Source organism: Vigna unguiculata, chromosome 2 (assembly GCF_037176805.1).
Source record: "Vigna unguiculata cultivar grain cowpea cultivar isolate G323 ecotype 2 chromosome 2, ASM3717680v1, whole genome shotgun sequence".
Classification (NCBI taxonomy): Eukaryota; Viridiplantae; Streptophyta; class Magnoliopsida; order Fabales; family Fabaceae; genus Vigna; species Vigna unguiculata.
The window spans coordinates 20,160,140-20,187,936 of record NC_140793.1 but is presented as its reverse complement, the minus strand read 5'-3'; the positions used below and the strand labels follow the sequence as shown (position 1 = coordinate 20,187,936).

Here is a 27,797-nt window from a genome sequence, read left to right as displayed (position 1 = left end):
AAAGCTTGGAAGATTGAAGGAAAATGATGAATATGGAAGAAGGAGGTGGAAAGAATGATAAAGTGAGTATATGGAGTATAAAAAGGAGTTGATACGTGTCAATTGGAGAAGTGATGCACACAATTATGTAGAATGATAAAAAAACCACAAAAATGGACACTTGTCAAGAAAATAAGTTGGGGTAAATAAGTAATCTCATTAGGCTTAAGTTTTCTTAGTTATGTAATAGATAAAAGGGTCAAAGTCTTGAGTTGACCAAAGGTATGTTTGCATAATCAAAAGATTGAAACAAGGGTTAAAGTGTAAAAGTCAAAAAGTATAAGCTTATCTAAGCAAAAATACAACTAGCTCTATATTTTTGTTTTGTTTTTCAAAAGAGAAAGAAAAATATTATTTATAGACACAAATATTATTTAAAAACTAGATTTTAACAACAAATTTTTGTAAAACTCTAATATTACATCTAAGACTAGAATATATGCTAATTCTACAAAATTACAAATTAAAGAAATTTAAAAAGAGAATTTTAAAGAAGAAAAAGAAGGAAAATTCGTGTTAAAAGTTATTCTTGATGAATCTTTGTTGTTATTTGATCATAAGGTTAGTTTAAAATTCTAATCGAGGTTTTGATTGATTGTTTAGGTGATTTTGTGTATTATAGAGCTATAGAGAGCAACAAAATAAGAAAGGGGTTTTTCTCTCTCTCAGGTGAAGGAAGCTAATTTTAGCTATTACATTGTTTGATTTCCAATTGATTGATTGTTGTGCATTAAATTTGTACTGGTAAGACGAATTTGTTTGTTTGTTGGTTGGTATTTGTTGGTTAAATGGGGCATAAAGATTCAAATGCAAAATTATATGTATGTGCGAGAAAATTGGGATTTTATGCATGTTTTTGTTTATATAGAATGAGTAGTGAACTTGTGAATTAGATAGTTATTGAATGGAATGACCTGTATTAATATGGTTTTCGAAGTGTTTATGATATGTGTAAAGAATAAAATGCTTTATTAGTATGGCTGACATGGGTAAATTTTAGGTTTTTGTTATCTACAGACTAATTTGGCTTTGGTAATCGATTACAACCTATTGGTAATCAATTACAACCCTTTTGGTAATCGATTACTAGTTCAAAATTATTAAATTTTAAACAATATGTAGGAAAATTTTGGGATTTTTTATTTGAGGTTTGTAGCTAGAAAAGTATGTATTTTGGGAATGATAAATGTGGGTGATATGAAGTGTAAAGCATGTCAATGTGATGAAATAATTTTATATATATATTATGGATATGTGTTATGAATATATGAATAAGGAGGTTATATCATACGAAATGGTATGAGAGAAGTGTAATGAAATGTTTCAAGGAGGTTAGTTCAATAGAAAGGGATGGGATATATTGTTATGTATGTTATGTTTTGGTTAAATGGCCATATCTTTCCTAAGGAAGAAGATTATGGTTGTAAGTATTGAAATGGGTGAAATGCCAAAAAGGGGGGTTGAATTGGCTAATTAAAAACTAAGGTAACTTTTAAAAGCTTAAAATAGTTTTAATGAATCAAATCAACCACGAAATGAGGATGCAAAAGTTACTCAACTACACACTTTCAACCGATCAAAAATAGAGACAGTCGATTGATTTCACTAAACTGATACAGTACTGTGTGAATCAACAGATTAAATCACGAAAACAGTCGATTGAAAAACTATAGAAATGCGAATTTGTGATTTAAACCAAAAAAAACATGAAAGATCAAACAAGATTGATTCAAATGAATTATACAAACATGAGCAAAAATTTAGATCATGCTATAACACACAAGAATATAAAAAAGATGGTTCAATTCAAATTTCTTTAAACTTTAAAGTGCTAAACAAGTGAGAAGATTTAGAGACAAGCATAATGCTTTATACTGGTTCACTAAAATCTTAGCTGCATCCAATTTATTAAGGCAATCGAAGTCTAACTTTGCACTATTTCAAAAGATTTACAAAGTTTCCAAGATTACACTTTCAAAATATGCAAAACTATAGCCAATGACTCTTGAATCACACAAGAATCAACAGTAGCACAGCAAGACTACCCTTGCAGTCCTAGAAAACCATTAGGCACAACCCAAAAGCTTGAGAAAGATCAAACATGAGTGGTGACACAACCTAGCCTACCAAACCTCTTCCTCCAAGCTTCAAAAACCAATCCAAAAGCTCCAAGAATGATTCTAGATCAATCATCAACAACTGCACATCTGTATGATCACGAAAGAGAGAGTATTTCACTGATTCCAGAAAGTTTTCGCGCTAAAACTGGTAGTTCTTCCTCTCTTTCGACAAAAGCATAATTTATAGTCAAACTTTTACGAAATTCAATAGGTTGATTTTTAAATCAATCGATTGATTCCACTTAGGTTAAGTGAAATTAGTCAATTCCAAAATACATCAACTAATTGAATTTATAACAATTAAAAATACTACAACAAACCTTTTAATATGTTAAAAAGTCATTCAACAGATTAAAAGACACCATTTAACTTGTTGAAAAACATTTCAACAGATTAAAAGACGCAACCCAGACCTTATACATATATATAATGCTAAATTGTGCATAATATGAACTCCAATCTTCAAGCTTGTTTTCTTCATGACTAAACCAGATAGAGAGCACACACAAAAGGCTTGATCAACACATGAAACATAAAATCTTCACATCTTCATCAATCTAAGCATGGTTCCAATATGTTCCAAAGCAATGGCTTCATGTATCTTCATCAAATCTTATAGCACCAAATCATCAAGGCTATTTGTGCTAACAATGGTTAGTTAGTTAATGTATGCATTGACTAAGTTATCCTTATATTCTACTAAACTCACAGACCTATGTAGAGGATAGGTTCTAGGTGGTGAAGAGTGAAGGAGGTTCCTATAATTGGTTCTAAGGTTGGGAACCTCTTTTCTTTTAAGTTATAAAAAATTTAACCTATCATGAAGAGGAGGAAATCATGTACTATTACTAGTCTGAAACACTTGATGTTTTAAGGATTACAATTTCATTTGGTGAAACGTGGACAACTTTTGAAGTTCGAGTCATTGCATAAATCTAGATATCGAGTCTAGTATAATTGTTCCAGTACACCCAATAAGTCCCACATTACATAAATCTAGATATCAAGTCTGAAACACTTGAGGTTTTAAGGATTGCAATTTCATTTGGTGAAACATGGACAACTTTTGAAGTCCGAGTCATTGCATAAATCTAGATATCGAGTCTAGTATTATTGTTCCAGTACACTCAATAAGTCCCACATCACTTAGGAGTCTAGGTCAAAAGCAATTTATATATGTCTTCCTCCCTCCACCCTTTGAGGTGCATTTTAAGGACGAAACTGTGATGGAAACCCATGCTCCAAAGCGGACAACACCTCGAGAACGCGGTCCTTATTCCTAACGATGTTGTCGGACAAACTAGGGTAAGGTCAGAACATTGACGTCGTTTGTGGGGACGATAACTCTCCTTGCCCTCAATTGGGGGGCTTGTTCCAATACACCCAATACACCCAAAATGGTGGCGGAGTCATCCCTGGCGGCAAGGATGACTCCGCCACCATTTTCTGGTTTGCGTAGTTTTCGTAAAACTGCATTTCCCGGTTCTTTAACCGTTCGTTTTAGGTGAAATTTTGACATACGTAGTTCTTCAATTTGAACGGTGGAGATTTGATTTGGAGGTCAGTAGCTAGAGATATACGTTACTCAATATTGCTGATTTTGGAGTATTTAAAATACATGAATAAGCTCTTGATAATTTCAAGTAACTTCTAATGAAACAAGATTGGGTTGTGTGGTAAGCCTCTATCAATTTGAATGTCCCTTTGGGTTAGTCACATGTTGAGAATTGGTTATTGGTGAATGCATGTGTGTCAATATTAATTTGCATTGGTGCCAAGATCATGTGCTTAAATTATTAGAATGCTGCTGCTTATACTTGTTTGAGCATGCGTTATTCATAAGTTAGAATTGAGTGCTAGCATGGGTTTAAAAGGGAAGAATATATATGAAATATGAATGGATTGATTTTACTTTGTTCTAGGTGATTAGAAGCTAGTACTGCGCAAGTACTGGTGTAGCACCTTAAGGTGGTGTTTGACCGCCAGGTGAAAGCTACGAGACCAGTAGAGAATTGAAGTGTGTGGTGTTTGGCGATAAGGGTTGTCCCGCCAGACGATAGTTGTAGAAATAGTAGCATTAGAGGCGCTTTGGCGCCTGGCAGTACGTGTCCCCCACCAAGCGATCTAAAAGTCTTTTGCGCCTGGCAGCACGTGTCCCCCGCCAAGCGATCTAAAAGTCTTTTGCGTCTGGCGACTCGTGTGGATCGCCAGGCGACTTTTGATGAAGCAGACATTGTGTTTTGCTTGCTTTGGATGTGTTGGGTCTACGAGGCCTTGGGCGATATCTCAAGGGTCAGATGCTGGAATATTCCTGGAGTTGTGGCTCAGGATGGAACGTAACACGAGCATTCTTCGAGTTGTGGCACGAAATAGCGAGTGTTCCCGCATGTGTTTTACCAGTGTCGGCTTGTAGGTTGGACAACAACAATAGCTTGAGATTATCAACCAAAGACGTAGAACATGGATTACATGGTGGTGGCCATGTGATATGAGATCAAAGGATGATGATCCTTGGATTTGTGTGTGTTTTGTTATATAAATTGATGCATATATTTTATTCTGTTAGCTCACCTTATCTGCTTGTGTTTGGCGATGATCGTGTACGCGGTACAGGGAGCAGTCGATGTTGCAGGTGGATCTGGTGAGGCATAGAGCCGGAGCGGGGCTAGTTGGGAGAGGACTTTCTCACAATTTTATATTTTATGAGTTTTTAAAGAATTTGTAATATTTCATATTACTACCTGTAGACATTATAATTGAGTTTTAAATTTTCTGGATTTGAGTTAACTTCGGATGTAATAAAAGTTTTATATTTCCCATGTTTTGGAAAATGTAGCTTAATAAATGAGCATTTAATATTACTATCTTAGTTTAATAAGTAAATTCGTAATATCCAGACGGGATGTTACAATTATCAAGTCAACAAAATCACAACATCAATTCCTCAAACAAGCCAATTTATCTTGTTCATCAATTTCAACCAGTCCAAATCATATTTAGACTACAATTCCTTACCATAAAGAAATCAATTTTAAATAACTAACTTCTTTTACTTGACTAAGAGCATAATACAACCTCTTTTGTGTCTAAGCACTCCTAATAGTAGAGAAATATAATATATGCACAAGAAAGACTTAGATCAATGATTTGTCATACCCTAACAATCCTAATTGAAAGGAGATTTATCAAGAGCACTTAGACCAGACTTGCAACCTAAAGAACCATACATGCAAACCCCAAAACTAACTACTTTAAAAAGAGCAAAAGTAGAAAATCAAGAAGGATGATTTACTTTTTAGAGAGATAGTTTTTATAAATGAACTTGATTTAACGTATTTCTATTTATATGATTGCTTTTTAATAACAAAATTAATTGAGTGTCTATTATAAATGTTGTATCTTACTTAAAGTATTTTCTAAGGTCTTACCAATAAAATTTTTTATTAGAAAATTAACCTTAACTTTTGATAGAACAAAAATAATTTTCATCATATTGTATAATTTTAAGGGTTAAATATTTTTAGTCCCTAAATCTTGACGTAAAATTAGAATTTGTCTTTCTTTCAAACTTTGATATAGTTTAGTATCCTAACTTTAAAACCGAATAAATATAGTTCTTTTAACTCAACCGTATTAAATCTTTTTCACGTGTCATGTGTGTTTTAAACTTTTTACATTGTTTACACATTTTAGATCAAATGCTAGCCTACAACACTTTTTAAAAATAAATAAAAAAAATTACAAATTAGAAGAATATATCTATTCATTTCAATTTCACGTCTAACTTTAGAGATTAAAAACATTTTTAACCCATATTTTAATTATAATTTTATTAAAAATATTTAAAAAAATAATTAAATATATTCTATCATATAAAAATAGTATATATTGTTATTCAAATATATAAAATAAAATATTTATACTAAATTTCAATTATATTTTTATAAATTTAAATTTACATCAAGTTATATTCTATCTTTTAGAAAGTTCCGTGCCTTTGCACGCATAAAAATACAGTTTGTCTAAAGAGTTTCTTCAAACTAATAAATGGATCCATTTTTGGGTTCAAATCATCAACATTTAAATCAAAATTTGAGAGACTTACCTGCATGATTAGGTCTATTGCAAGGCTATGAGGACCCTTGAAAAAGCTTAACCAAACAACTCAATTGATATATTTTAAATATTTTACAATTTAAAATAATATGATTCAATTTAATTGTATATAAACTTCTAATATACTATTATTTTATGAAAAAAGATAGTTTAGCAATTTTGTTTTTAACGAAACAAACTATCAATATAAGTAAAAAGGTACAATTAACGAACGTTTAAATTATTAACGGACGGTTTGTATCAGGATAAATCGTGCCACATTTATAATTCTTCGTGGCGTTACAAAAAAGACCAAATAAAACATAAATTATAAAAATAAGAACTATTTTAAATATTAGGTAAAAATGAGAACTATTTTAAACATCATCTTAAAATAAGGATCATCCACAATAAACATTAAAAAACAAAAAAGTATTCAGAGTATTTTTTTTTTTTTTACAACATAATATTCCTTATTTTATTCCTCTTACTACCTACCAAGCACTTCAACTACTCTTTACACCACACCTCTTTCCATTTTCTCATCAGAATCCCCACCAACCTTCCCAAGCCTCGTCTTCATCTCATTTGTTCTCTCCAACAAGTGTCTGTCCAATGGACTCTCCCAACGTTCTGGTATGATCGTTCTCATTTTCTTTTCTTTTTCTCTTCCAACACTTTCGATTTCAATTTCAATGTCAATTTGGATACCTGCTTGTTCTTCTTCAGTTCACTGCTCCATCGGCGGGTAAAAAGAATGCAACCCTAATTTGTGCCCCAATCATGGGAGAATCAATTGAGAAAATGAAGATTGACGTGGAGAAAGCCAAGGCTGGAGGTGTTGACGTTGTCGAAATTCGATTGGACTCTTTGAGCAGCTTTGATCCCCATCAAGATCTCACCACTCTCATTCAACATCACGCTTTACCCTTGTTGTTCACTTACAGGTTTGCAATTCCTATCTCTACTTTTTCTCCCACGCTTTCTTATTACTGCTCTGCACTTTTGGCGGCCCAAATAATACCGTCGATGATTACAGTTTAACAACTGCTTTTACACTCTTCTGTGGAGATGGTCTCACTCAATTTTTAACCCTAAACAAACAATATTTTCATTTGTAAGTGGTAGAATGATGAATTTGTTGTTAAAAGCGTCATAAAGTTCAGTTTAATCCTAAAATTTATACAAAATGAAATAAAACTTTTCAAAATAATTTCTTTTTTCCTATCATATTCATAGTTTATATTAAGTCTATTTCGTGTTATTATTATTAGAAGGACGTTAGTTGGGATGAATAAATATAAAATAAATGTGATTTAAATTGAATTGAATTATTTTTAATTTTATTTTTTTCATCTTATTATAAGTTAGTCCAACTCATAGATTTATGACTATAAAATAATAATTAAAAATTAAAATAATTTACTACATCATTATATTAAAATTAAAATTTAATAAAGTATTTAAATTTTAGAACTAAATATTTTAAATTTACTTAACAAAATTGGTGAAGTTAGTTTTATAGAAATTTTTTAGGTGATACTTACAATTTACTCTAGTACTGTTATTATAATTATTATTAGTAAGATAAGATGTAATTTAGTCTTCAATGTTTTATAGTTTTGGAAATTCAATTTGGATTTATATGTTATCATCAAAATATAATTTTAGACAACATATTTTATTTATTTTTTTATTTTGAATATTAAAAATCTATAAGTTATATTTTATTTTAGATTATGAAATTAAATTTTATCATACTATGTTGTATATTTTTAGTTATTAAAATAGTTTTATTAATAAAAGTTTGATCCTGGTTCGACTTCGATTTAAACATCGAATCTTGAATCAATGTTTTAAAAAGTGTATATAGGGATAAAGTGGTAATTTAAAGAAGAAATGATCGGGCTAAGCAGTAAACAAAAATGTGTTCAACAAAAATTTATATCATATAAATAGTTTTTAATTGAGTGTTTTATTTAATACCGTTACTTTATTTTTTTAAAATTGAAATTAAGATATAATAATTATTTTTATTATAAATGTGTATTATCTTCCCTTTTAATTTAATCATATTTTATTTTAAATTCTGATAAATCTTGACGTTCTTAAAATACTATTGTTATATTATGATATTAACTTTAAATTAAATAAAATTATTATTTTTTATTTTTATATTAAATAATAAAATGCTCTCAAAAGAAAGAGTATGATAAGGTTATTTCAATTCATATGATTAAATTTTTATAATTTGTATGCATATAATAAAGTTATTCTATGCTTTTACAAGCTTAAATGCTAATTGCATTTAATAGCAAATATTTCAAATAGATGACCGATTTTAGTCACAGAACATATTAAGTATGGTTTTGTATGAAATAAAAAATTATTTAAGTGATGTGATAAAACATTATAAAACTTATTATTCGTTTTGAATATAATATTTGGTTAATATATTATAGATTTATTAGAAAAATCTTTATTATGAATATTATGCATTATAAATTTAAGGGTTAAATATTTGTTTTTGTCCTTTTTGAAATTTAAAATTAATTTCTCTTTGAAATTTTAATCCATTTTAGTCTTTTAATTCTCATGAAACACGTTTTGAAATGAAAAACTTAACAAAATTTAGTTAAAATGACTAAATTCACGCATTCCAAAAATTGAGAAACTAAATTGGACCAAAGTTGTAAAGAATGCCTAATTCCAATTTTCACTGAAAATTAAGAAACCAAAACATATTTAACCTAAATTTAACGTCAGAATACTTTTTATAAATCTTAGTATCATTTACATTTTTCTCATGGATTAGTTAAAGACACATGATTTGATACATAAAAGATTTATTTTTTTTCTAAACGGTTAAACTGTTCTAAAAGATATTTATATGTTTCATATTTTATTTTTACTTTTTTTTTAAACTAGGAAGAGTGAAGTTCTTCTAATTTTGAATCATCATAATGTCTAACTTAGTTCTCTTTGAAAGGCTATGTTAATTTCTCTTAGAATTTTCAGTCTTTAAATCTAAAAGTGAAAACATTTCTTATTATAAATATAAAAAATAACAATACTATGGCAATATATTGTATGTAGCTATAGTTTGTAGCCTCTCTTAGCTATCATCTGTTTTTCTCTACTATAGTTGTGCGCTTAAATTTGAATTTGTTGGCCATTAGCTATGGTATGATTTAATTGGAAGATTTGAGCGTTGTGAATGATGAAATTCAATATCTTTTCTAAGGCCCAAGTGGGAAGGTGGAATGTATGATGGTGATGAAAACAAACGGTTGGATGCACTACGGTTAGCCATGGAGTTGGGAGCTGATTATATTGACGTTGAACTTCAGGTTGTGTTCCCTTTGTCCATATAAAGCCACTGACAACTTCAAAGCTGTATACACTTGAAAATATATGAGCCAAAATGTAATATTTAGACATATTGAGGGAGTTCGCTTGAACTGAACAAATCTTGATAACTAGTTCCGTGCATTATGCTGAAGAAAATATATGTATCTCAATCCCAAAGATGCCTTTTGATTGTTTTCTTGTTTTATGTTTAAATAGAAGTCTTTGCATGATTCTCACGGAAAGATGACATCTAACATTGAGCAAACTCAACTGCAGATTTGAATTGCTTGAACTTTTTCTATTATATGAATAATCAAAGTAGTATCTGGAAATATCAGATAGTTGACCTGAAGGAAAATAATTTGATTTTCTCCTCCATTTAAAACTTTCCCCCATTTGATTAATGCCAAATGCTGTCTTCGTATTGCGTCTGAACAATGAAACTTAATGAAACAATTTCTATTTTTTGTCGTATCTCTAAAGGTAGCGCATGGATTCTTTGACTCTATACGTGGAAAGACATTCAAGAAAACGAAGGTCATTGTTTCATCTCACAACTATCAGCTTACTCCATCAATTGAGGATCTTGGTAACCTTGTTGCAAGAATACAAGCAACGGGAGCAGACATTGTGAAGATTGCAACAACTGCCACTGACATCACTGATGTGGCACGCATGTTTCAAATAATGGTGCATTCTCAAGTAAGGCTTTAGAAATGGAAATTTTGAGCAAGATTTTAAATCCATATGCATTTTTTATTTTTATTTTTTATAAGTTATTAATCTAAGCATTAATGAGTTCAATTAGAGTGTGGTAAAGATGAAATTGATGCGAAGTTCAATTGAGGAAGAGAGGTCAAACGTGTTGTCAAGATAGATATATGAGGAAATAAGAACCAATGTAAATTTAATGAAACAATTTTTCAACCATTTAAAACCATGTATTTATGGTAGTCGAAAGAATTCATAAGCACATTGCCCTTGCATAAAAAATATGCAATACACTTGGTTTGTATGAATGTCACAATTTACTACTTAAAACCTTTTGTTGTTAGTTTCAAGTCACGGGCTCCTTTGAGAAACTGTCTTTGGAGGTTGTTAGAGTGGCTTTGACCTTCTTTCTTCTCTCTTGACTCCATTTCTAAGCTTGATCGTTGAACTTCATCTTGCTTCTTGATCAAGTTGCTACTATGTCATCAGGTAGAAAATGGCCTTAGCAACCCAAATTCTTCACAATTCTCACTTCCAGCAGAAAACTTCATTTTCGATGCATTCCTCCCTATTCATGGAAATATTAATTTCCTTATCCATCATAACTTCTTCAATCGTTTTTTCTCTTGCTAGTTTCTGCTAATTTCGCTTCAACATTTTTGGTTTCTTGTCCACCATAGAGAGTGTGGTTCTTGATTAATGAAACTTCAAAAGTCATGTTCTTCCTCAAACCCATGTTCTCCCCCTCTTCTTCCATTGATTTCTCACCTTTATAATTATAATTTTCCCCCTCAATAGATGATGATACCTTGTTTTTAGTATGTTATATCAAATCTTTGATGTAAACCATTTTAGCTTTAATTCTTCCTCTTCTAGGCTTAGCTCAGTGACAAATTTCTCCAATGCTCCCACCTAATTCTCCATCTGATTGGGATTTGACATGTTGAACCAGTTTGTTAGGAATCATATGGGAAAAAAAGGGAAGAAGGAAGTTTAAAGAAAAGGATGAAAAAAATAAGAAACTGGAGAAAAAACCTCTCCACCAAGGATTTTCCCCTCACAAAGGGTTTCTCCTTTCTCAAAGAGCTACCATAGTAAATTTCTCTTTCTCTTTCTCCTCTCTATCATAGTAAATTTTCTTTCTCCTTATATGGTTGTTGGATACCAAGATTTGTCAAACGGTATAAATAACTCAAACGTCAGTCCAAAAGAACATTTGACATATAAAAAAAGTTTAATGCAATTGGGTTAGGAAGACTGTGTCTATTCATTTTTAAAGTTTCGGGACTAAATTGTATCAAAGTTTGAGACAGACGGATTGCGATTTCGCATCATAGTATATGGACTAAAATATATTTAACTCTTTTATAAAAGTCTCTGAATCCAATAAGTTGAAAATCCAAGATTCCAACATCAATCCGATAAGTTGAAAATCCAAGATTCCAACGTCATTGATGTTCAAACCACTTTCGTCATCAAATCTAAATCCAACAATGATTTCTTATTCATATAACGTGAATTTGAATTTAGGAAAAAGTGATGTGTGGCTATATCTCCACCTTCAACTTTGTTATTGGTTAACTCTGTAATCCTTCACAACCAATAAGCTTCACTCTCCTTATTGATTCATCCCCCTCTCCCTCCTTCATAATTTTTGTTTCTTTTGCAAATCCTCACTTCTATTTTGGTTTTTTCTTCACTACAGAAGGTGTTATGCTTTATTGCTGAACCTTCTCCCACATCTTGAGCATTTTCCATAGCTTTAATCAAGTCCTTTGGATCTTGTGGTGGAATTTGATTTTGAACGTTAGATTGTAGCCCTGCAAAGTAATATCCCTACAATTGAGCTTCTTTTGTTCGATCTGCTTCTGACACCAACCTTGAGGAGTCATTCCCTTCAAACATGGGAAATTCCACGTTTAACCCAAGGCCTCAACAATTCTTCTCCCTCCCCTTTTGATCCACTACTATGTAGATATCTTTCTTTATGCTTTTCTTCATCATTAACCAAGTACTCTCCTCCTTTAGACAATTTCTTGCTTTTATTAGTTTCTTGTAACAATTCTTTGATTTCGTTCGTGTTTGGAAAACCTTCTTTAATAACAACCATATCAACTCTTAGCTTCGCAACCTTCTCTTGTTCACTGGCACATCTTTTCAACACACTCAAACATCTTTCCATATTGACTCTTTGATACGATCCAATCCCGGAAAGAGTTCGATTGCTTCTGAATTTGAATGTTCAAGAGGTACAAACAAAAATAATCAGAGAAGAACGCAGAATAACACAGAGATGAGGACGTTACAATCTAGCAGATTGATAAGTCAATGAAAATGCGCCACAAAGATTGCCATCTTTGATAAGAACCAAAGTTGGAGACGCCACAGTCTAACATATTGATAAGTCAAGGAAGATTCATCACAAAGAACTCAATCTTTGATAAGAATCAGAGTTCTAATGCAAGAATCAAGATAATTCTCTATCAAAGATTTCATATAATGACCATCCAAGGTGTTTACAAATGTATTTGGTGCCCCTATTTATAGAGACAAATAAGAAACCTAATAAATCCTAAAAGAAGGCCCAAAGATATTGGGCCCAAATAACTTGAAAATTAAAACAGAACCAAACTATTCACTCAACGAACTTACAAAATTAAAATAAATTACACACACCCTAAATGCTTAAAATTTATTCTATAATTGTGTTCCAAACCATGATCTGCATGTCTTCATGTACTTTGAATTCCAAAGGCTCCTCCTCAAGTTTTTCCTGTATTGAATCACGAGATAGTCCTCTATACTACCCTTCTTTTTGAAGATAATTTGTCCTCAAATTCATCCCACTTGAAGATTCCTTCACATTAGATCCAACATGTCGGATAAAAATGTTAGGAACCAAGAAGTGAAAAGAGAATGCAAGATAGGTTTTTTTATTGAATAGAATGAAAAGAACAAAAAATAGGAGAGCACTTTCTCCTTCAAGGGCTTTGCCCTCACAAAGAGCTAAGCTCATTCGACAGAAACTCACCTCCCTTTTCCCTGTCCTCTCCTTTCCTATTTATGTCTAACTAACACCTCAAATACCTAACTCATGAGTATTCTAACCTTCTTATCTAATTTCTCATCTTTGTGTATCCTATCAAAAGAATTGTTGAAAGTAGGCATATATGCATCAAACTAGTAGAAAAATGAATTAGTCAATAGTGTATACAGTAAGCCTCACTGTGTTTAACACTTACTCACAATTCTTAGGAAGTTGGCTTTGATACTGTTGGAAATATTTTGTAAAATAAATATATAGAGATACTGGAACTTGCACAGAAAATGTAGGAGATTAAAATTGGAAGAAAATAATCCTTGAAATTCATAAGTGAGAATGTGTATGGATAAGCTTACAAAAACCTAAAGTTTCTAATGTAATGTTAGATTTATTTGAGGTTTAAATTAACTAACTAAAACAATCATGAACAATTAAATCTTCGACAATAACCAAAATATTATATAAAACTTATTTATAATTCAAGTAGGCAAAATTTCATAGCTCCGATAGTTCTAATTATATTTTAACTAGTATGATTACTGTTTGAGGCTTTCTATATGATAAGGAATCATTTTAGTATACCATTGTTCTAATTTCCAGGTTCCGTTTATTGGACTTGTTATGGGTGATAAGGGATTGATTTCTCGTATACTTTGTGCAAAATTTGGTGGATATCTTACTTTTGGTACCCTCGAGTCAGGAGTAGTTTCAGCTCCTGGACAACCTACGCTTAAAGATTTATTATATCTGTACAATTTGAGACTAGTGGCACCTGATACAAAAGTATATGGGATTATTGGAAAGCCTGTCGGTCACAGTAAATCACCCATTTTATTCAATGAAGTCTTCAAGTCAGTTGGTTATAATGGTGTTTATGTATTTTTATTGGTGGATGACCTTGCCAATTTTCTCAGGACTTACTCTTCTACAGATTTTGCGGGATTCAGGTTCCAACTCCTTTTGAAGATATTTTGAATTTATATTCTAATGTAGCTGCTTCTCTCGAGTGCGGTTTCATGTTCTAGGTTCTTCTTTGCATGCTAGAAATATTTCTTGGGTTTGATAAAGATCCATATATGCAAAATAAGCTATTAGTCTACTGCTTGGTCTTTTGTGGCTAGGATTATTGATATGTTGTTATTCCAAGTTTAGTTATAGTTAAAGTGTTTTAACGGCTCAAGCATTTATTTGACAAAACCAATAAGTATGTAATTTGTTTTTGTGCCTTAAAGTCTTTAAGTGATTAATTTGATTTCAAATTTGGAATTCGTCAGGCCTTTCCCTTTTATGTTGCATAATTGTTTAGAGTTCTATAAATATTTCATTAATATTTCCAACCAGGTGGACAATGAATGTAGTCAGTATATTGCATTTTGTATGCCATTCGGTTTTATTCATTCACATGCAATACCTCAGTATACTGCATTATTTGGTTAAATCATAAACATATAATTGTATCTGGTCCTTTCAAATCCAGGTATACATGACCTACGGGTATTACAAATAAGAAAAGTTACGCAGTTGTGAAGTTGTTTCTTAATATCATGTAATGCATCAACCTTTGCTTAAATGCTTAAGTGAACCTATATACGCCTCCTATGTTTGTTCCACTTCTATGAATATCTTGTAAACCTCTAAGAGCATTGCTTGAATTTGATCTTTGGTATTTGCTTTCAGTGTTACTATTCCTCACAAGGAGGCAGCAATTAAATGTTGTGATGAGGTTGATCCAGTGGCTAAGGTAATTGATGTATTTTGCATTACAATGTACGATTGACAATCTTGGATCAATAATGGGAAACGATTTGATTCCGTTTTTTTTTTCTAAATTCTTCAAATTGTTTGTAATTACAGTCAATAGGAGCTGTGAATTGCATTATTAGAAGACCAACTGACGGGAAATTGATTGGATATAATACGGATTATGTCGGTGCTATTTCTGCAATTGAGGATGGTTTACGAGGTAGTTGTCTTGTTTGGTAACTAAGCAATATTACTATCATTGTTGCTGCTAACTCTTATTCTGAAAATGTCGTGCACTTCCATTATTTCTTGGCAGGTAAACATAATGGTGGAAGCACAAATGTTTCACCATTAGCTGGTAAGTTGTTTGTTGTTATTGGGGCTGGTGGTGCAGGTAAGGCACTTGCTTATGGTGCAAAAGAGAAAGGAGCAAGGGTTGTGATTGCTAACCGTACCTATGGTAAGCTTCGTGATTTTTCTTTTTCTTGCTTAAAGTTGGAACATGTTGAATTGTTAAAGTTTCTTCTTAGACGTTGTTGACAAAGCACCACATGTAGGAGATAATTACTAATGTGATCAAATCTCTTAATGTGATCACATGGATGAGAAATGTCTTCAACATTTCTGGTTCAGAAAAGGAGAGCCATTTTAGTTAAAGTTATATTGTTTTGCCCTTTTGGGTACAGTAATGGTGGTTTGAAACATCTCATTTGTTTTGGGTTTTATTTCTTTTGGTATTTTGATTACAAGTTTAAGACAACTTGCACTTTGTTAATGATAATGTCTAACCTGTTTTACTTTTCATCTTTTATTTTCCCGCACCTTTTTTTCCTTTTAATGCTCCTTTGTGATGTAGTAATTTCTTGGTCTGCTATATTTTGTAGTCCACCCAAGCTAGTAGATTTGTTCATTCAATTCATTATGATTCTTATGAGTACAATATTTTTATATAATTTTGTTACATGTATTAAATATAGGTAGTTGTTAGGATAGGTATTTAATGTAGATTGTTAGCAATTGTATTGGAAAACATCTGTAATCTCCTAGTATTAATTACCTAGATATTCCTAATGTAATTTCGTTCTATAAATAACAAAGATCAGCTGAGAGATAATCAATCTCTTGAGCTCTTTTTTTTCATATTTTCAATCTTAAGTTGGTACTAGAGTTCAGCACATCATTAGCTTCTGCCACTTGCTGTCAGTCGCCGCCGTCAGTTGTCCACTGCTGGCCACCTTTTTATCACTGGAACAAGTCCACATCTTCTCCACAAGGCTCACCGGACCTCCTTCTGACCTTCTCCTCGTTTTCGACCCTTGTTTCTCCGGTTTCAGCTTTGGTTGAGAGGCCTCTCTCCTCTCTCTCTCTCTCTCTCCCTCCCATACTCTTCTTCCACCATTGTTTGTGATCTTTTATAATTGGCACAAAGTATAAAGTGTAGATTGTTGCGGTAATTATGATTCTTGGTGAATACTTCCTTTAATATGTCTTGCTTTTCTCAAAGTTGATACAAATGTCCTCAATGTTCCTTTTGTAGGAAAATTGACCATACTAAAAATAAATGATTCTCCTTACATGGTTTTCCTAGCGAGACAACAAGCATCTTCCAATATAATAAGGTTGAACCACATTTTTCTAATGAATAATATCAAGAATATCTTAGTTTGAAGTTCAACAACCAAGCACAATTGTTTACTACTTTGTCAAAACGCTTGCATCTCTCAAACCTTAGAATGTCAAAGTCCATGATTAATTGACTTAGGTACTTCTCTGATCACATTTCTTGTAATGTTTCCTTATTTTTTTCTAGTTCTCATCCTAAAATTTGTCACGTTATTACTTTAGCTAATGGGTCCAAAGTTACTTCTCAAGAAGTTGGTCAAATCTCCCTTTCTCTATCTTTGAACCTAAAGCATTTTCTTTTTGCACCTAATTGTCCGATTAACCTAATTTCCTTAATTCAATTAACTAAATCTTTAAATTGTTCTGTAACCTTTTATGCAAATTATGTTGTTATACAAGAGCGCAACACAAGTTGATTGATTGATGAAAGATATGAATATAAGGGACTCTACTATCTAGGCACTAGACCGTCAATCTCTTGTTAGCATCCTCATCTTTATCCTTCTACATGATTGTATGGGTCATCCACATTTATTATAATTACTTAGTGAGGTGATATATAGAAGCATTTTGATGATCTAGAAGAGGAGATTTACATGAAGTAACCTCTCCATCAATTAAATATGAAAAATGTTTTCCTTCATGGTGATCTAGAAGAGATTTACATAAAGCAACCTCTTGATTTTGTTGCTTACGTGTAGTCTGGCTTGGTTTGCAAGTTATATCGGTTTCTATGATCTCAAGCAATCTCCCCGTACTTGATTTGAAAAATACAGTCACATTGTTCAAACATTTCGAATGAAACGCAATGCGGGAAATTATTCAGTTTTTATTGTCATACCTCACGTGCAAAATGTGTTTATTTAATGATAGTTAAAATAGGAAATTATGCCTACTAGAATCATGCAGCTAAAGGAACACTAATTTAATTACTTTTAGACCAAAGATCTTGGAAGTCTCAAAAACTTTCTAGACATTTAAGTGCCTCAATCAAAGGAAGGCATTGTAGTTTCTCAAAGGAAATATACTTTAGATATCTTGGAAGAAAGAGGCATGAGTGACTACAGACTAGTAGACAGCCTTGTGCATCCAAATAAAAAATTAATGGCAGATCAAGGTGGCTCTCTCTGATCTAGAGAGATATAGAATACTAGTTGAGAAACTTATTTATCTCACTATTACTAGACCTAATCTATCTATTATAGTGGGTGTTGTTAGTCAATTCATGCAAGATCCTTGTATTGATTATTGGAATGCTACTATTCCGATCTTAAGAGACCTCAAATGCTCCATAGCAAGGTTTATTATATGAAGATAAAGGGAATACCCAAATTTCTAGGTATTGTGATACCTGATTGGGTAGGATCTTCTATGGATAGACGCTCCACTATAGGGTATATGTTCTCATCGGAGGAAATATTATTTCTTAGAAAAGTAAGAAAAAAATGTGTTCACTTCATCTAATATTGAACATGAATATAACACAATGGCGTCTCTCACTTGGGAGCATGTATGGGTGAAACAATCTCTTCAAAATTTAAAACTCTATGAAATCCAACAAATAAAGATGTATTGTGTGATAATCAAGCTGTCATCCACATTACTTCTAATCTAGTGTTCCATGAAAAGACTAAACACATAGAACTTGACTTTGAATTTTATTTGAGAAAACCTGTTGGACAATGAAATTTGTATCGAGTTTGTTAGATCTAATGATCAACTTGCAAATATGTAAAAAATCCTTAAGGGTACCTCAGATTGAATTTATTTGTTCCAAGCTTGATACATACAATATGTATGCTTCAACTTAAAGGAGAGTGTTAAAATATGTATTAAATATAGGTAATGATTAGAATAGGTATTTAATGTAGTAGGTAGTTAGCAGTTGTATTTGAAAATTGTTGTATGTCGTACCTAAACTATTAGCATTAATTACCTAGATCTTCCGAATGTAATTTTCTTCGATAAATAACCCAGATAAGTTGAGTGATAATTGGTCTCTTAAGCATGTTTTCTCATATTTTCACTCTTAAGTAAGCTTTTTATAATAGTATGAGTGGTAGAGGGAGAGAATCAATTAGTTACTTGAATATAGTAGAGAATATGATTTTAAAAAAAAAATTCTATGGTTCCAAATTCTCATTTTATATATGATAACCTTCCAAGTCAGTACTTCTAAGCAGTATTGAGTTATTAATATATGTCACATGTTGATTGTCTTTGTAATAAGTATATATATTTTACTCATTGTAGAGCGTTTCTTACAAAAACAAGCATAACTACTATTTCCTGTCTTTTCTTAATCATATTTAATGGCATATTATATTTGTATTTTTTTTATTCATATATATAGACCGTGCTAGAGAACTTGCTGATGCAATTGGAGGAGATGCTTTAGCTCTTAGTGATTTAGATAGTTACCATCCCGAGGATGGTATGATTCTTGCAAATACAACATCAATTGGAATGCAACCAAAAGTTGATGAGACGCCTATTTCTAAGGTTCGCTCCTTCGATATGAATGTGTCATACCAGTTAAGACCTTGAAATATTGTTGGTGAAGCTTTGAATTTGATGTTATTGCCTATCATATTTACTTCCATTTCCCAATGAAGTTGGATTTCAATTCAGATGAATTATGATTATTGGTGTATGAAAATGTTTATTTCATTACTAGATTTCACTAAAATCATGTTATATTACCATTGGATAATTCCTATTTAATGGAAAATTGGTAGGGAATCAATATGATTAGTTATGCCTAAATGCTTCTTAAGTCTTGTCTATGACTTCGGCCTTTTGGTTTGACATATTCATGCACTCTGAGGAGAGAGTTGAATTTTACTTGAACAAAATGACACACCTATCCAGCAAAAATATTCTCATTCTTGTACAAAGGCACGAAATTTCATCATATAACATGAGCAAGTTGAAATTGAAATCCAGAGAACCAGTAATTCCTTTTTTTTTTTTTGGCAGTACGCTTTGAAATATTATTCCCTAGTTTTTGATGCTGTATACACGCCCAAAATTACTAGACTCTTGAAAGAAGCAGAAGAATCAGGAGCCACTATTGTAACAGGATTGGAAATGTTTATGGGGCAAGCATACGGACAATATGAGAATTTCACTGGATTGCCAGGTAAGCTGAATGTTAAAGTTTAATGAACTGAGTTTCATGTAATTTTTTTACCCTAGTTCCCTGATCTATACCTCAATTGATCCAATTGATTTTGAAACCCTTTTATTCTATTTTGAATTTGCAGCACCAAGGGAGCTCTTCAGAAAAATTATGGAAAACTATTAATGAGGTTTGCACAAGACATAACCTCTTTGTGATCGATCTTGTTTTTTCACGTATTGAAAGTTCTAATTTTGCCAATTTATTATTCCATCCATGATTCAATTTAGGGAAGTAATTCTAATTGTGTCGTCACTGTTTACTTATGAACTATAATTTCCGAGTATTGACATATTGCAATGTCAATTTTCTACTTCCTACCTGCTTTTTTTTTATTTTTTTTTTGTTTTATCTCAAAACTTTCAGCACGTATGTTGTCACCTCTTTAAATATATTTATATATTATTCCATTTATCTGTTAAGCGGAAGGATATTTTCATTTCAAAAATATGCTTGAATCCTCAGAAGTGTTGTAATCTCACCATTTATTCTTTTAAATCTCAATGTTTAAAACTTTAAAGTATTGAATTGTCATGATCTCACGCAATGATAACGTTGATGCAGAGAATTTTATTTTCCCTCGAAGCATTGACAATTATTGAGTATTTTATTAACCACCTTTATGCTTATTTGTTCTTATTTGAAATTTCTTAGGTCTGGATAAAGTGAACTTGTCAATAATCACTTATAGAGTTAAAAAGAAGATAATATTATTTTTATGATTTAAAATTAACTTATGTATTCTGACTTCTTAAAAATTTAAACCTAACTTCTCCAAAGTTTATTTTAATTAGTATAAATTATGCATATGAAATAAAGTAAATTAATTTGTTTTCTGTTATGAGTATGCATTGGGAGAAGTCTGTAAGCAGTGTTTTAATGTAATACAAAGAAAATAATAATGCTAAATATCTAACATGGTTTTTAATTTTGCAGTGGTCAGTTGTCACCAAACAACGGAACGAACGGATTGAGACAGGTTTAGAAGAGAGGCTTCCATTCTTCCATTCGTGTATCTAATCTTGACTTTATTCGCTAGAGTATATTCAATAACAACCCTAAAATGCTGGGTTCTGTTTTTGTTTTTGTTTTTTTGTAAAAATTAGGTCAAGTCCAACAAGTACCGTGAAAATCCAATTTAGTTATGTTGTAATTAAAGGAAAATTTTTGTCAAAGTACAAAAAGAAGTATTTATATATCAGATCAGATTATTAGTAATAAATAGATAAATTGATGAAACATAAAATGTCCAATAGTAAAATTTATAAAGGTTAAGAACAAAATAAATTTAAACACAGAAGTTAGTTATCAAACATATTTAAAAAGATTACAAGCATGCCTTTAATAAAATAATATTGTTACGGTTGGTTTAAAAATAATTTTAAAAATATTTAATAAAAAAGTTAATTTTAATATAAATATCAGTATAATATTACTATAAATAATAAATTTGGTGTTAATTTAAAAATATTTTTTTAAAAAAAATTAGGAATGAATTGATATTATGCATATAATTTTGTAAAACACTATGAAACATTGGTAGGAGGACATTTTGGACGACAATAGACCGCTAGAAAAGTATTTGACGATGGATTTTTTTGGCTAACATTGGTCAAGGATGCATATAACTTTGTAAAGCACTCTGAAGCTTGCTAAAAAGCCGAAGGAAACATAACTAGAAAGAATGAGATGCCTCCTCAGAATTTGATTTAATTTTTTTTATTTTCTTAATTGTTTCTCAAACTTTTATCCACATCTCAAGTCCCCTCTTAGTGTCACATATCATTTTGAGTATAATATATCATTGTCTTATTCAATATATTTTTTTATTCAATTCAATCCCTAATTTTTTTGAAATATAGTAATGCTGTCCCTTACTAAAATGAAACTAAAATTTATTATTTGTATTAATACTATGTTGATATTTATATTAAAATTAACTTTTTAATTAAATAATATCATTACATTTTTTTTAAAACTAATTTCAGAAATATTTAATAAAAGTTAATTTCAATATAAATATAGGTATAACGATAATGCAAATAACAAATTTGGTCCTAGTTTAGAGACAGACAATATTGTTCCATTAAAAAAAATTTGGGACTAAATTGATGTTACGCATATAATTTTGTGAAGCATCGGTAGGAACACACTTTGAACCACAATAAACTATTGTGTGGGAAATTGACTTCATGGGACCTTTTTCAAGTTCTAATGGCTATTCCTATATTTGGTTAGTTGTTGATTATGTGTGCAGGTGGGTGGAGGCTAAGGCCATAAAAGCTAATGATCATCTAACTGTTGTGCAATTTTTGAAGTCTCAAATTAGTGTGTCAAAGTCAGTAATTAGTGATCAAGGGTCTCATTTCTGTAATCAGATTGTTGTTGTGTTATTCAGCAAGTATACACTACCCCTTACCATCCACAAAAAAATAGGCAAGCTAAAATATTTAATAAAGAGGTTAAGAATTTGTTGCAGCAACTTGTTCATCCTAATAGGAAGAATTGGAGTCAGCTTTTAGAGGATGCATTGTGGCTCAACGAACTGATTGCCAAACACCCTCAGGTATGTCTTCTTTTAGTGTCGTTTTCATAAAATCGTGTCATTTAGCTGTAAAGATAGAGCATAAAGCTTTTTGGGTTGTAAAAAGATGAATTTGGATTTAGGAGCAGCTGGAGTACAAAGAAAATTCCAAAGGCAAGAACTATAGGAGATAAGGTTAGAAGCATATGAAAACTCAAAGAACTATAAACAAAAAGTAAAAAGATTTCCTGGTATCAAGCTTATCAGAAAGAACTTTGAGATTGGATAGAAAGTGCTTCTATACAATTCTAGGATGAAGTTGAGATCTCGATAGGAATGGCCTTTTGAAATAGATAACATATTTTCTCATGGAGTAGTGGAAATATAGAAGATGGATAATGAAGAAACTTTCAAGGTTAATGGGAACCAATTAAAGATTTTTTAGGAGCTATAACTAGTTGATAATGAGAATACTAAAATGCTTCTCAGTGAACCAATAATCAAAGAATAAGATATCCAATTGTAAAAAATGCTAAACAATGAGTCCAGCCTGCACCAATCTGGTTTTTGTCTCAAAGTATGGAGGAATTTCTATTGTTATTGTTGATTCTTAATGTTTTAGTATAGAGTTGCTATTTTTTTAGTATATTTTCTCTGATTTCTTCATTTATAGTAGAAAGGAATGATATTCAGATGCAAATTGCTGCATTATATCTCAACATTTGGAGAGGTTGATAAAGCAACAACAAGATAAGTTTCATGATAGGTTGGATCAACCAAAGAATAAAACCTAACCAGGAGGAGGGGGCAGAGCCACAAAGGAATTAAGGGAGAATAGAAGGAGTAAGGTTGAATGTGCCACCTTTCAAGGGGAGGAGTGATCCTGAAGCTTACTTGGAGTGAGAGCTCAAAATTGAGCATGTATTTTTTTGTAATAATTATAATAAGGAGCAAAAGGTAAGGCTTGCAGCAGTTGAATTTTCTGATTATGCTTTAATTTGGTGGAACAGGTTGCAAAGAGAGAGGATTAGAGATGAGGAGCCTATGATGGACACTTAGGCTGAGATGAAAAGGGTCGTGAGGAAGTGGTATGTACCTTCTAGCTTCCACAAGGACTTAAAATTGAAACTACAAAGACTCTCTCAAGGAAGCAAGGGAGTGGATGAGTATTATAAGGAGATGAAGATTCTTACCATCCAAGCCAAAATTGAAGAAGATCCTGAGGTAACTATGGCACGTTTCCTTAATGGATTAAATCATGATATTAGAGATGTTGTTGAGTTACAGGATTTTGTGGAGATGGAGGATCTTTTGCATAAGGCCATATAGGTAGAACAACAAATTAAAAGAAATAGTAAAACAAGGAAGAGTTCTACCAATTTCAATTCTTCAAACTGAAGGGATAGAGTAAAGAAAGAAGGTGTTGCCTCCTCTAGCAATTTAGTGCTTTCTAACGAACGAAAAATAGTTCAAAAGAAACCTGAACATCCACCAAAGAGGACTGGAGAAGTTAAATGTTTTAAATGTTTGGGCATGAGACATTATGCCTATGAGTGTCCTACAAAGAAGACAGTTCTTCTTAAGGATAATGGGGAGTACACAAGCAATTTTGATGATAATGATGGAGAGGAAGAAGAGAGTGATGGAGAGTTGAAAGCTAATGAAAGAGAGTTGTACATGATTAGGAGGATGCTGGGAAGTCAAGTAAAGGTCGAGAATGCATCTCAAAGGGAGAATATTTTTCATACAAGATGTTCAGTTAATGTTAATGTATGCTTGGTAATCATTGATGGAGAAAGTTGTACCAATATGGTGAGTTCAAGATTAGTGTCAAAGATGAACATGGACACTAAACCACATCCTAGGTCATACAAACTTCAATGGCTTAGTGAAGGAGAAAAAGTCCAAGTGAAACAGCAAGCTGAAGTCTCTTTCTCCATTGGGAAATATAAAGATAAGATCTTATGTGATGTGGTTTCCATTGGGGCTAGCCATATTCTTTTGGGAAGACCGTGGTAATATGACATCAAAACCATTCATGATGGATTCACTAACAAAATCTCTTTCATGTATTAGGATAAAAAAGTGGTTCTCAAACCCTTGTCTCCTAAAGAGCTGTGTGAGGATCAAATAAAAATGAGAGAAAATTTAGCAAATGAGAGAAAGAGTGAAACACTTGAGAGGAAAATAAGAGAAAATGAAACATTTAAGGGTAAGCAACTTTATTTAGCAAGAGAAAGGGAGGTAAGGAGGGTGTTTTGCGCAAGACAGCCCCTCTACTTATTGTTTTGTCAAAATTAGATTTTAAATTCTAACCAATTTGACAAATTTGAATTGCCCTCTAGTATTGAGTCTCTTTTACAATATTATAAAGGTGTGTTTCCAGCAAGTGTCCCTGATGGTTTGCCACCTTTGAGAGGAATTGAGCATAACATTGATCTCATTTCGGGAGCTTCTTTGCCCAATAGGCCAGCTTATAGGAGCAACCCACAAGAGACCAAAGAGATTGAAAAACAAGTTACTGAACTCATGAGTAAACGTTGGGTGAGGGATAGCTTGAGTCCATGTGTTGTACCTGTGATTTTGGTGCCCAAAAAGGATGGCTCATGGAGGATGTGTTCTTATTTAGAGCCATAAACAACATCACCATCAAGTATAGGCATCCAACTCCAAGGTTAGATGATCTTCTTGATGAACTTAATGGTGTGTGTGTGTGTTTTCTAAAATTGATCTTAAAAGTGACTATAATCGGATTAGGATTAGAGAAGGTGGTGAATGGAAAACTGCCTTTAAAACTAAATATGGATTGTATGAGTGGTTGGTTATGCCCTTTGGTTTGACAAATGCACCTAGTACTTTTGTGAGGTTAATGAACCATGTTTTAAGAGAGTTTATTGGTAAATTTGTTGTGGTCTACTTTGATCATATTCTGATCTATGGCACCAGTCTTGAGTTGCATGTTGAGCATTTGCAATTTGTTTTAGATGTGCTTAGAAAAGAAAATTTGTATGTCAATTTGGAAAAATGCATCTTTTATTCTGATCATGTGGTGTTTTTGGGTTTTGTTTTGAGTTCTAAGGTGTACAAGTTGATGAGGAAAAGGTCAAGGTCATCCAAGAATGGCCTACACCTAAGATCGTCAGTGAGGTGAGGAGTTTTCATGGTTTAGCAAGTTTTTACAGAAGATTTGTTAAGGATTTTAGTACCTTGGCTGCACCTCTAAATGAAATTGTTAAAAAGAATGTGGGTTTTAAATAGGGAGAGAAACAAGAGGAGGCATTTGCTACCCTTAAGCATAAGCTAACTAATGCACCTATTCTTGCCATGCCTAATTTTGTGATGCATCAAATATGGGCATTGAGGTTGTTTTGCTGCAAGATGGACATCCTATTGTTTATTTTAGTGAAAAGTTAAGTGGGAATGCCCTTAACTATTCTACTTATAATAAGGAATTGTATGCTTTGGTTAGAGCTTTAAAGACTTGGCAACACTATTTGTTACCCAATGAATTTGTCATTCACAGTGATTATGAGTCCTTGAAATACTTGAAAGGACAAGGTAAGCTTAATAAAAGGCATGCTAAATGCGTAGAGTTTTTGGAGCAATTTCCATACGTCATCAAGTATAAAAAGGGGAAAGGAAATATAGTGGTTGATGCACTTTCAAGGAGGCATGCAGTGCTTTCTATGCTTGAAACTAAATTGTTTGGTCTTGAATCTTTGAAAGACATTTATAAGGATGATGCAGATTTTGCTGAAATATTTATTGCATGTGAAAAGTTTTTCTAAAAATGGTTACTATAGGCATAATGGATTCTTGTTTAAATCAAATAAATTTTGTGTGTCTAAGTGTTCCTTTAGAGAGTTGCTTGTGAGTGAATCACATGAGGGCACTTTGATGGGTCATTTTGGGGTTCAAAAGACTTTGGAAATTTTGCAAGAGCATTTCTTTTGGCCTTATATGAAACTTGATGTATATAAGTTTTATGGTCACTGCATTGTGTGTAAAAAGGCTAAATCTAAGGTGAAGCCTCATGGATTATATACTCCTTTACATATTCCTGAATATCCTTGGACTGACATTTCTATGGACTTTGTTATGGGGATGCCTAAAACAAAGAATGGAAAGGATTATGTGTTTGTTGTTGTTGATAGGTTTTCTAAAATGGCACACTTCATACCTTGCAAAAAGGTGGATGATGTTTGTCATATGGCTGACTTCTTTTTCAAGGAAATAGTGAGACTTCATGTACTATCAAGGAGCACTGTGAGTGATAGGGATACAAAATTCCTTAGTCACTTTTGGAGGATCTTGTGGGGTAAGATTGGTACTAAATTGTTATTTTCTACTACTTGGCACCCACAACTTGATGGTCAAACTAAGGTAGTCAATAGAAATTTAGACACATTACTTGGACTATTTTAAAGAAAAATCTTAAGTCTTAGGAACCATGTTTGCCTCATGTTGAGTTTACTTATAGTAGGGTTGTCCACAGCACAACAAATTATTCACCTTTTGAGATTGTATATGGATTTAACCCTTTAACTCCTCTTGATTTGCTGCCTATGCCTAACATTTCCATGTTTAAGCATAAAGAAGCACAGGCTAAAGTTGACTATGTGAAGAAGTTACATGAGCAAGTAAGGCGTCAAATTAAAAAGAAAAATGAAAGTTATGCAAGGCAAGCAAACAAAGGTAGAAAGAAGTTTGTCTTCCAACCTAGAGATTAGGTTTGGGTGCACATGAGAAAGGAAAGGTTTCCAGAATAAAGGAAATCAAAGCTTCAACCAGGGGAAATGGTCAAGTCCAAGTGCTTGAAAGAATCAATGACAATGCTTACAAAATTGATCTGCCTAATGAGTATAATGTTAGTTCCACCTTCAATGTGTCTGACTTATCTCTTTTTGATGCAAACAGAGAATCTGATTTGAGGAAAAATCCTTCTCAAGAGGGAGAGAATGATAGAGATGTGACAATGAGAAAGGACAAGGATCCACTTGAAGAACTTAGAGGACCTATGACAAGGTCTAGAGCAAGGAAACCAAAAGAAGCTCTACAACAAGTTTTGTTAATATTATTTGAATACAAGCCCAAGTTGGAAGGAGAAAAGACCAAAGTTGTAAATTGTTTCATGGCCCAAATGGAGGAGGACTAATGTGCCACATTGATGTAGTTTCTTTTAGTTAAATAAGGGCTCAATGCTTTGTAAAATCCAAATGGACAAAGGGAATGAGTTTGGGGAAAACTGGGTATCTCGTAGGTGCAAGAGAACCTAGTGTTGCGTTCTGTGTTAGTTTTGCGTTAGTGCGGGTCGGGGATTCTTTTGGGGTCGATCTAGGATTATGCATGGGCTAATGGTACAAATTG

General features: G+C 32.2%; 1 protein-coding gene across 1 annotated transcript; it reads left to right on the top strand.

Moving 5' to 3' along the window:
• Positions 1–6,736: 6,736 nt before the first annotated feature.
• Positions 6,737–21,107, top strand: LOC114173434 (bifunctional 3-dehydroquinate dehydratase/shikimate dehydrogenase, chloroplastic-like). The gene is made up of 12 exons (XM_028057836.2): positions 6,737–6,890; positions 6,984–7,201; positions 9,499–9,604; positions 10,089–10,307; positions 13,960–14,306; positions 15,037–15,100; positions 15,214–15,322; positions 15,419–15,562; positions 19,079–19,227; positions 19,705–19,867; positions 19,992–20,036; positions 20,843–21,107. Exons 1-11 carry the CDS (start codon positions 6,870–6,872, stop codon positions 20,030–20,032), a joined length of 1,581 nt encoding a protein of 526 aa, XP_027913637.2. The 5' UTR covers positions 6,737–6,869; the 3' UTR covers positions 20,033–20,036; positions 20,843–21,107.
• The last annotated feature ends 6,690 nt before the right edge of the window (positions 21,108–27,797 follow it).

Bases quoted from the DNA above. Each gene is read 5' to 3' on its own strand.
- LOC114173434 (XM_028057836.2), top strand. From the start codon at position 6,870: ATGGACTCTCCCAACGTTCTG. The intron at 10,308-13,959 runs GTAAGGCTTTAG...TCTAATTTCCAG, and splicing joins AAATAATGGTGCATTCTCAA to GTTCCGTTTATTGGACTTGT. The intron at 15,101-15,213 runs GTAATTGATGTA...TTGTAATTACAG, and splicing joins AGGTTGATCCAGTGGCTAAG to TCAATAGGAGCTGTGAATTG.